This window comes from Trachurus trachurus (genome assembly GCF_905171665.1).
Source record: "Trachurus trachurus genome assembly, chromosome: 18".
Taxonomy (NCBI): domain Eukaryota; kingdom Metazoa; phylum Chordata; class Actinopteri; order Carangiformes; family Carangidae; genus Trachurus; species Trachurus trachurus.
In genome coordinates, this window is record NC_139909.1 from 26,827,476 (window position 1) to 26,837,820 (window position 10,345).

The following is a 10,345-nucleotide window of genomic DNA, read 5'->3' on the forward strand; positions in this document are numbered from 1 at the left end:
ATATATTGTATCAAGACAGTTCGGCAATGAAGTTATTTTTGTTTAACGTTTATTTATGAATGTATTTTGGTATTGATGTGTTTTCTATTTATTTTGATTTATAGCATGAGTGCATCAGCTTTCTTTGAAGAGCATTGTATTCCGTTGTTATATTTGTAACGCACTACTTTTACAAAATCAAATGGGAAACATTGTAAATTGTGAACAACTGTCAATAAAATCAGACGGGTCCATGTATTTGAGATTTTATTTTGAAAAACACGTGGCCTGTACCGTCGTATGACGCGTTTATTGTGCGACATGTGACCGGGAGGCTACTATTTTATGTTATTTTTCTGCGCGTTAAGCAGCAAACTGGACAATTTCCTCTTCACATACAGAGTGAGTTGTGTTATTTTTGTGTCATTTATATTTGAAGTGAAGGTCGGGCGGACTTTGAAATGCAGTGGGCACGACTGCAGCATTTTTAAAAATGTCACGACCCGCGAATTGACGTACTAACTTCGACAGCAGTTTGCTAAAGGTAGTGAAGATAGCTAACAGACATGAAACATGCACTGCCAACCCATTGAGGAGGTGTTAAATATGACGTTCTTTTTATTTCGTTTTTTATATGTAACGTTAATAATAAAAAATTCAGATAATCATAACAATGATAATTAATGATAATTAAATGTTTAAATTCCGCGTGAACCATCACCTTATATCATTTAGAAAGATGAAGGATGCTGTAAATTTAAAATGTATCAACTGATCAATGTGTGAAATAAAGTTAGTTGTAGATAACTATAGATAAACACTGGTAAAAATAAATAAATAAATGGACACAACTGTGTGTGTTTCTGGCCTGTGTTTCAGTCCCACCCACAGGATGATTGACACAGAGACAGGAACCGACGATGCTGCTGCCACAGAGGCCAGGAGTAAGCAAAAAGAAACAGAAAAGAAGAAGCGGTCCCGAGTCAAACAGCTGCTGGGTGATGTGAAGAAGCAGGTGGAGTTCTGGTTCGGAGATGTCAACCTCCACAAAGACCGCTTTCTCAAAAAAATCATAGACGAGTCAGATGATGGATGTAAGTGTCAATACAGCTCAGATACACAACTTAAGCCATATCTGTAGCTCAGACTTTTAACAGATAGGTTTGGACTGACTGTTATCTTAGTACGATACTTGCATGCTTAAATCAGTCCTGTTTTCATGCTCATTTATTTGATATTTTCTTAATGCAATTACACTACAAAAGAAGTGGGCAATATCCACAATCAGTAAAAAAAAAAAAAGAGCACTCTTCAGCAGAAACTGAAGAACAGTTAAAGTTAGCCAAACAAATCTTCCAAAGATACTCCTCCATAATGTAGTGCGAAGTACCCTCTTTACATTACTTTTCTGAGCTGCTGTAGTGGGATACAGTCTCTCAGCCTCACAAAGATTTGAAATAGAAAGAATAGGAGTGATTACAATGACCAACAACAACAGTCTCAACATAATGACAGAAGAATCTGAACCTATCCTGTAATGCAAGTGCTGACATGTAGGCATCTGATTTTAAATTGTTGACCAAATCATCTAATGTAACATGTTAAATGTGTCCTTTAGATGTCGATATATCTGTGTTGGCGAGCTTCAACCGAATGAAAAAGCTGACAACTGACACCAAGCTGATTGCGAGAGCCGTGAAAAACTCATCTGTAGTTGAGGTACAGTTTAGATATGATTCTCATAACTGTTCTATTTTCAGAATGTTTTCATAATTGAAATCAATTTACACTTCCAAAAACTAAATTGCTGTGTTTTGGGTTTCAGGTTAACCTGGAAGGCAATAAAGTACGGCGTCAGTTTCCAGTTGGAAACATCCCAGACAACACAGACAGCCGCACAGTGTATGTGGTAAGAAATGTTTTCTCTTCTCTTCAGTCCAAGTGTTTAATTTTCTCAAGAATATCAAGAATAGAGATGCACATTAAACCTCAATCCACCATTTGATTATAGCTCTCATCTACGAAGATTTATATTGAACTCTTCTCTGTGGAGAAACCCCACACACTCGCATATTCACAAATCTGCCTGACAGATAAGTTGTTTTGGATAACAAAATAACACATTTCTGTCTCACTCTCATTTTCTCCTCTTAAGGAACTTCTGCCCAAGGATGTGACCCACAGCTGGATAGAAAGAGTGTTCACAAAATGTGGCGATGTGGTTTATGTCAGCATCCCCAGGTACAAGTCTTCTGGTGATCCCAAGGGATTTGCGTTTGTAGAGTTTGAGAAAGAAGAACAAGCACAAAAGGCCATAGAGGTGAAACTTATTATCGGATATTTCAGAACTGCCTGAAAGATGTGATAATTAATGTCAGTCCAGTGTTTATTTTTAGCAGGAAGAAAACTCAGGGGAATTTTTGTTCTCTTTGAAATAGATGCTGAATAATCCCCCTGAAGATGCTCCCAGGAAACCAGGGATTTTCCCCAAGACGAAAAGTAGAAAGCACCTTCCTCTGCCGTCCGACAATCCTCCATCAGGTACAATTAATTAGACTCTAAAAACTATTTCTTTTTTAATGTCACTGTTTCTCTGTCAGCTAGAAAGCCTCATAAGAAATCTGGTGCTGGTGTCATATCAAGAATAAGGCTATCGGTGTGATTTGTTGTGGTCATTCCCACTTCTTAACATTTACAAACTGTAGGTGAAGAAGAAGAGAAGAAAAAGAAAAAGAAGAAGAAAAAGAAAGAAGGTGCCACAGTGCCAACCCCTGCAGAAGAAGCCAAAGAGCAGGTGATGGAGGCAGAGCCCTCAGAGGAAAAGAGGAAGCACTCAGCAGCAGTGGATTTCGAGGCGGAGATGGCCAGCGCTCAGAAGACACCGGGGAAATTGCCTGAGAAAAAAAGACGACGGTCTCAGACGGTGGAGGGATCGGATGGTGATTTACCAGCTAAGATGAGAAAAACCAGTGAGAGCGAATCAGGAGGGAAGGAGAAAGATGAAGAGACTTGTAAGTCACAAAGAGTATGATGAGCTGCCTCTTCCAGCAATGAAACCACCAGCTTGTTGTTGTGTTAACTCTGTGATTCCTCTCTCAGATCCATCCACTCAGAGCGACACGGACAGAGGTGTGGAGGAAGGGAAAGAAAACAGGGATGACTCGGCAGTTAAAGCAAAGAGGAAGAGAAAAAAGAAACACAAGGAGAAGCTGAAGATCGGAGAGGAAGTCATCCCACTACGAGTTCTATCAAAGTAAAATCCTACATCCCGTTTTTATACATACGTCATCTGTATTTCATAAATATGGGAACATTCCTGCAGAGCCACAGTGACTTGAATATCTCTCTTCCTCTTTTTGTCCACGTGAAGGAAAGAGTGGCTGGAACTGAAGGAGGAGTATTTGACCCTGCAGAAGCGCAGCATGGCGTCCCTGAAGAAGTGCATGAGCAAGATTGATCACAAGGAGCACACGAGTGTGATGGAGACAGATAATGATCCACAGGATGTAAAAAGTGAGTTTTACCTCCACTATACCCAGTGATAATTAGGGATGCACAGATCTGAAATGGCCCAGATATAGACTATAAAACTAGAAATGATATCGGATAATGGGGTTGATCCATGACACCGATCTGTTCACTTCAATCCTATGTTTGTGACGTGTGCTCCATCCGTCTACGGTTTATTAATTCAACAGTGCTATCGGATCGCATCAGGTATCAGCCGATACGCTCAGCCCATGTATCGGCATCACCACTGGGACTGAGAAACCAGATTGGTGCATCCCTAGTAATAATAGCTCAGATGGACAAAGTGCAGTTAGAATTGGGGAAAACATGACTGATGCAACTTTCTGTGTGACATAATACAAAGACATGAAAGGATTTGTCAGTTCCTTGTTCTTTTTTCCCTCTACTTTCTTTTTGGTTCTTTTCAGCAGTAAAATGTTGCACTGTGAGTTTCAGTTATATGAGTGAAGATGACATTTGTAGGTCAAACAACATTTACACAGGCTTGCGTGTTTATTGTTTGTCTTTTTATCTAGTAAAAAGCGAGAAGAGTGAAAAAGCAGCTAACCTGGGCCCTCAGTTTACCAGTGGTGTCATCATGAAGATCACAGACAGCAAGCCGCTACCAGGGAGAAAGTTCCTTAAGGTACAGTGCAACTCCATACACCCAAGAGCTTTACTGTGGCTGCCATAGTCTCCTGTCATTTTCTCTGTCATAAAGGTATGAAAGGTCTTAAGTATTTTTTATTTTATTCCTTCTTTTGTGTGTCTGTGTAGGAGGCCTTTAGCAAAATATCCCCAGTGGCGTACATTGACATCTTGGATGGAGATGCTGAGGGTCACATCCGCTTTCACAGCCCAGAAGAAGCCAAGACCGTTAGTGATGCCAGAGCAGAGCTTCAGAAAACACACAGCTGGAAGCTCGAAATTCTCTCAGGTATGAATTTTTACTTCTGTCTGAAGAGATGCCATTTTATATTTGTGTGGGCTGCACCCCTGCGGTTGAAATGAGCAGAGGATGCGGATGACTGAGTGAGCACAGTCTCCATAATTGATGATGGAGAGAATAAGTTATTGGGACAGACTATCTGCTTGTCTCATGTTCTGTGTTTTTTAAAAAGGTTTCACAGTTGAACTTGGCTTGAGAATTTTCTTTGAAGATTTTTATTTTTTCTTAATTTGAAAGGTGACCATGAACAAAGGTACTGGCAGAAGATCCTAGTGGACCGCCAGGGCAAGCTGAACCGTCCAAGAGAGAAGAAGCGAGGAACAGAGAAGGTGAGATCACCCTTTAGATTTATATTAAAAAAAAAACATATACACAGACATTATTGTGTCCAGCAATATATTATGGATACATTTCTACAAAAAAAGTGTTTTTTCCAGTGTTTTATTGACAGACATAATAAAGACCTCATATACACTGTTAGATAGGATCATATTCATAGTGTGCACAAAAAGACACATTAGTGATTATAATTGCATATTTTGTAAGCAGCTTATTGAACACTGTCTATGTTTGGATACAGTCTACTACCTGGGATGACTTTGGCCTATAAACACACTCAAGTGACTCCAGTCATGACTCCACTTAAAGCTGTTCCTCTTTTCTTTATCTGCTGTCACATGTGGGTCCTTGTTCTGTTTTCTTCTCACACTTCAGCTCATATCCAAAGCAGAAAAAATCATCATTGCCCGAGCCAAGGAGGCTAATAAGCACATCCGTTTCCAAGAAGACTGATACCTGCCGGAACTAAGTCCTTATTTTTATTTTTTATTTTTTACAACCTTATATGTTTAACTCTGTAGACTTCACGTGATGTGACTGAGGAGACAGTTGGTGATATTGTTTATTTAGCTGGGAGAGAACTAAAAGAGGATTAGTTCAAAATGTCCCCTTGTTTTCTTTTTTTTAAGTTTGCACTGGAGCCCCCAAGATAATGTGGAACGCTGCTATGCATATTGACATTTTTTTAATTGACAACCTTTTTTAAAAGAGAAGAGACAATTCTGTATATGGTGTAAATATAACTGATTTGAAAGTGCTCCCAGTCGATAATTATTTCTTTTGAATGATATTTGCCTCTTTGTTTTTGTTTTTTTTAAATAAAATTTCATGATGAGAACATTGTTTCCATCTACATCAAAATTGTGCCTCTCATTAAATTAAATTTATGTGGAGGTAAAAAAAAAAAAAAAGTGGTTTCAAATGAAAGAAGTGAACAGCCTTGACAAACACTGACTTAAATACATTCAGTCTTAAATAATACTTGATGATAATGGATTTAGGTGAGGTGAGGTAAAATATTTTAAGGAAATACAAAAAAGAGAAAAGAAAACCAAACATTTAACACCTTCTTCACAGTTATAGACTAGCAGCTGTTTCAGTTGCAAACACACCATTAACTAGAGGGTATATTATATATTTCACTGTCAGTTAGCGTGCTATATTTAGCTGTTATACTCTGTAAAACCTGTCTGCTAAAAGGAATATGAATTGCCCTCACTTTTGCAGATTGCATAACACAATCAGATGAGTAGTAGTATAAAAATAGCTGCCATTACATAAGCTCAGTTCCATTTATGGCTTTTATTGATGCAGTGGTACCTGAGGTAGAGTGTGGCGGCACCACACCCCGTTGGTGGCTTGGTCTCTAGGAAGCTTTATTTTCCTGGGACTGACACGGGCCATCGCACATGTCACCGTCGGGCCACGGCCCAGTGCTGGCCCAGAACATGCTGGACTCTTCAGGTCCCGTGGAAATGCACCCAAAGGAAAACACTCCATTGTCGTTAGCTTTCTCTGCAGCCTTACAGATGGAGGTACAGTCGGCCTTCTGGTTGGGTTGAGGATCGGACTGTCTTTGGTTTGGTTTGCAGGTCTGGCCCGGCTTACAGATCTTCATGGGCACCTCTAGTTGTCCTTTGTGAACGATGGGGAGGCGTCGCTGGATGCTCCAAGCTTTGTAATCTTCCTTGGTGGTTGTTAGAGGAAGGGGATCCTTGCTTTTCTCTTCCCTTTGCATAGATGGCAGTATTGGCTTGGTGCGCTGGCACTTGTGCGGTATGTAGTCCGCATGTGTGGTGGTGACATATTTGTTGTGATCTTCAGATGGACTGACCACTTTTGCTTTAACTTGCCCGGGGGACTTGGCTGCAGGAGCGCAGGTCTTGAACTGCTGAAAGAACTCACGGGCTTCGTTAAAAAGATCCTGGTGGAAGTGCCAAGGCCACTTTGGCTCAAAGGAGGATGCGGGTTCAGATGGCATTGATTTGTTGGCCTTGGCCCCGGGCTTCATGGGCTGTGGTCTGGGCTGCATCGGATGGAGGACGTAGTCAGATCTGTAGCTCGTGACGCTTTCGATCGGTTTGCGGTCTTGCTCCTGTGAGTCCGGTTTGGAGTTTGCATCCACCTGGACGGAGTTCTTCAGGGCCTGACCTTTAGAAGCATTGTCCATGACAGATAATCCCTTGCTGGCTTTCAGGTTGTCTTGCTGCCTGTACGGCTTGCGTGGGTTTGTACTCCATGCTTGGAAATCATCTGAACAGAGCAGTGAGAGATGATTAGAATCAGGATATTATCTCTTATCTATATCCCTACTATGACATTTAAGTGGCTTACTTTTGTAGACGGTAGTGTAGTCCACCACCTTGGATTCCTGCTGGTCTGCTCCAGAGCAGCTTTGACCGTGTGGAGCACTTTTGCATTTCTGTTGGACCTTGGGTGGCAAAGATGGCTGTGGAGGCTTCGGTGCGTTCTGCATCCACTTGTGGGTAAGGTAGACTGATCTGAAACACACACCTATGATGTGAAATTTATTGGTATAACATATTCTAGCTTGTGGTGTTTGGTTTACTGTTCAAACACACCATACCCTGACTATTCCTCACACACCACATTCTAAAAGACAGACAGGGAACTTACTTAAAAAATCGGATGTCATTGCTGGTCCCCTTCAGTGAGTGGTAAGGGTTTTTCAGACTCGATGTCGTGGTCAGTGTTGTGTGGCAGTTGGGATGCAGGAACCTCTCCTGGTACTCTGTGGTTATGGTGGCCCTGGTCTGTGGCCTCGGAGGGCCACAGTGCTTCCTGGACAACAAGACAAATGTATGTAAAGTTCTGTAGTTTGTGGTTATTCAATAACACAGTTAGTTGAAATCATGCTGCACATCTCTATCAGCACCTTGAACAGCACGGTGTTTAATGTCAACCCACATTTTCCTTTTCATTCACATCACCTTTCCACATCAAGGCTCCTTTACATGTGTTGAATGACAGTTATGACCTACCTCACACATTCCTTCTTGCACATTTGTATTCATGCACAGCACATTTAACTTTGTACTGTTGCCTATAGTAGTTCCCTGGCTGCTTGTTGAGCAATTTGTTCTGATTACTACACAGTGATTAACACAAGTTCAATTAAACTCAGATTTAATCAAACTGTGAAGTGGCAGCAAGTGCTTTTCTAAGTCTCTGAAGTTAAAGCATCTTCACCTTCTCACATAGAAGATCCAATATGAAGCAGATGTTGTGATCCATTTTTTTTGATTGACCTTTATTGACAGAGTTGAAATCTATAGCACATGATCAAAACCTTTGCAGGAACAGACATGTGACATGACAATAAAACTGCAGCTATTGAACATAATGTCAAAGAAGACGCGACACAGCAGATGCAGGTCTCTGGTATTATAAAGCACAGCAAAAAAACAGAACAATACAAAAAGCATGATAAAGACTGGGCTCACCTCATAGCTGTGGCTTGTTGACCGACCATCCGTCGTGTCCTGTGCTGCCTGAGCTCGTGGACGTGGTCTTGTTCCTCTCACTGCACCTTTGCGCGTTTGGTCTTTGGTCCTGTGGCTCAGCCTGCTCCGCGGCTCCTCGGCTCCTCGCTGCCTGCAGGCCTAACAGCACATGAATTATTGACCGGAGGGGACGCGGAGTGTGTGTGTCGGAGGAGAGCAGCATGCAGCGGACCGACAGCTTCTAAAAATAAACACGAATGGATTATTCTCAGATGCAGGCCGTTGTCAAGGCGAAGACGCTGCGTGTGATGATGCGCGTTCTTTTGGCGCGTAAAGAGGATTCCAAAGGGAGGAAATGGAACGGCCGCTGTCAAAGTGACATTATCTGATGGGATTATTAGAATGTCCACTCAGTGTGTGTATGTGTGTGTTGTTTTTTCATTTCAATATTCCTATGCTGAATATGCAAGGTGCAGCTTAACTTGGCAACGTGACTTGTCGCAGGACTCCATCTGTTACTTTGTAGCCTGGTCCAACAACACAGAATAAGAGAGAGAGACTGAGAGAGGGTGCAGTGGCAGTGGGCGGTGTGAGCCCACACACACATGGACAAACACACGCACACGATGGGGAGTCAAGGGAGTTGTGACCTTGTGACCTTCCCCTTGGTTTTTACAGACTGATGTAGTCATGGGGACTGTGCCACTCACAGGTGTTGAATTATGGCCTGTTGAAACCATAACAACCAGTGTAGTGTCGTGTTTGTCCACCAGATGGCGCCCAAAGCTTGACCAAAGAGCATCATGTCACTTCTGCTGGAGTGTCTGCTGTTTGAACTCTGATATTAGATTAGATTTAACTATTATATTGTTCTATTAGAAAGTATATAAGTTATTTGTTTTTTTTTTCTTTCAGCAGCATTAGAATTATACCCATGTAATAAAAAAACAGATGTAACATGAAAGGAAGAAGCTGGTACAGACTATGGCCAGTAATTTGAAGGCCAACTGATATTCATGACATTACCATATGATTAAATATGTAGAGTATTATTAGTCTGTAGTGTAAAAAGTCTGTGAGCCAGTGCTTATTTAGACCAGAGGTCTCCACTGAATGTCAGTTTTGGGGGAGAAATCTGGCATTTCACTTCCTCTGGCTCATGAGACTCATCTGCTCAGGTTAAAGTGGGAATTACATGAGATCATATCTAGCAATAAGAATAACACATGGGCCGTCTGTCCTGCCCACAGGTGCAGAGGAGTTAACAGCAGGAGGAGGGAGAGGCCAAATCAGGTAAAAAAGAAAGAATGTGACCTTTGGTTTTGCCTCTTTGCAACAAAACAAAAGACTGCCATTTTTAAAGACTTACCTCTGTTGATTAGATATTGACAGTGTTACAGCAATGCAACAGTTTGTTTTCTCTACTGAATTGATTTCTCCCACTGGCTGGCTCCTCATTTGAGAAATTGGGAGTTGTAGTGGTTTAATGTGTGATTTCTAATAGAAAGACACACATATAAATCGGATTAATGTTGAATAACTTGATTATTTGGAAACATAGGCTACAGAAACTGCTTTGATAGATGGTTAACTCATCCACTCTGATGACCCAGACTCGCGTGCAGTTGTCCCTCCAGACTCCACCCATTCATTCGGAGTGGTTTGGAGTGGAGGCGCACATTTTCACAGAGGAGCATTAAAATGCAAAAAGGCTGGAAAGAGGAATCTCAGAATAAGAAGTCAGGAGTCAGGGGAGGGTTGTGGATATTTCAAGTCATTTTCCATTAAGAACTTCTGACTCGACTTCTCTATTCGGTGTCATTCAAATCAGTGAGGACAGATCTCGGTGGTGGAGAAAGACAGCTGTGATGTCACTACTGAATAAAGTTTAAAAGCACCTCAAACTTGGAGCAACCATACGCATATCAACTTTATATCACAGCCTAATGCGTCAGAGACGACACTTGTATTTGATGCTGATTGAAGACAGGCGGTGGTGCCAAAACCTAGTAAATACACTGGATTACCACAGTGCCATTCAAACATAACGTGCAAAAATGTTTGGAATCATTTCCCACCTCAGCAATTCCAGCCTTTTGGCTCG

At 41.5% G+C, this 10,345-nt stretch overlaps 1 protein-coding gene across 1 annotated transcript; it reads left to right on the top strand.

Annotated features, from left to right (window-relative positions):
* Positions 1 to 293: 293 nt before the first annotated feature.
* Positions 294 to 5,541, top strand: larp7 (La ribonucleoprotein 7, transcriptional regulator). The gene is made up of 13 exons (XM_083992820.1): positions 294 to 381; positions 859 to 1,073; positions 1,598 to 1,698; positions 1,805 to 1,888; positions 2,135 to 2,299; positions 2,418 to 2,520; positions 2,685 to 2,990; positions 3,079 to 3,232; positions 3,350 to 3,492; positions 4,026 to 4,135; positions 4,267 to 4,426; positions 4,676 to 4,767; positions 5,153 to 5,541. Exons 2-13 carry the CDS (start codon positions 872 to 874, stop codon positions 5,228 to 5,230), a joined length of 1,698 nt encoding a protein of 565 aa, XP_083848946.1. The 5' UTR covers positions 294 to 381; positions 859 to 871; the 3' UTR covers positions 5,231 to 5,541.
* Positions 5,542 to 10,345: the final 4,804 nt, after the last annotated feature.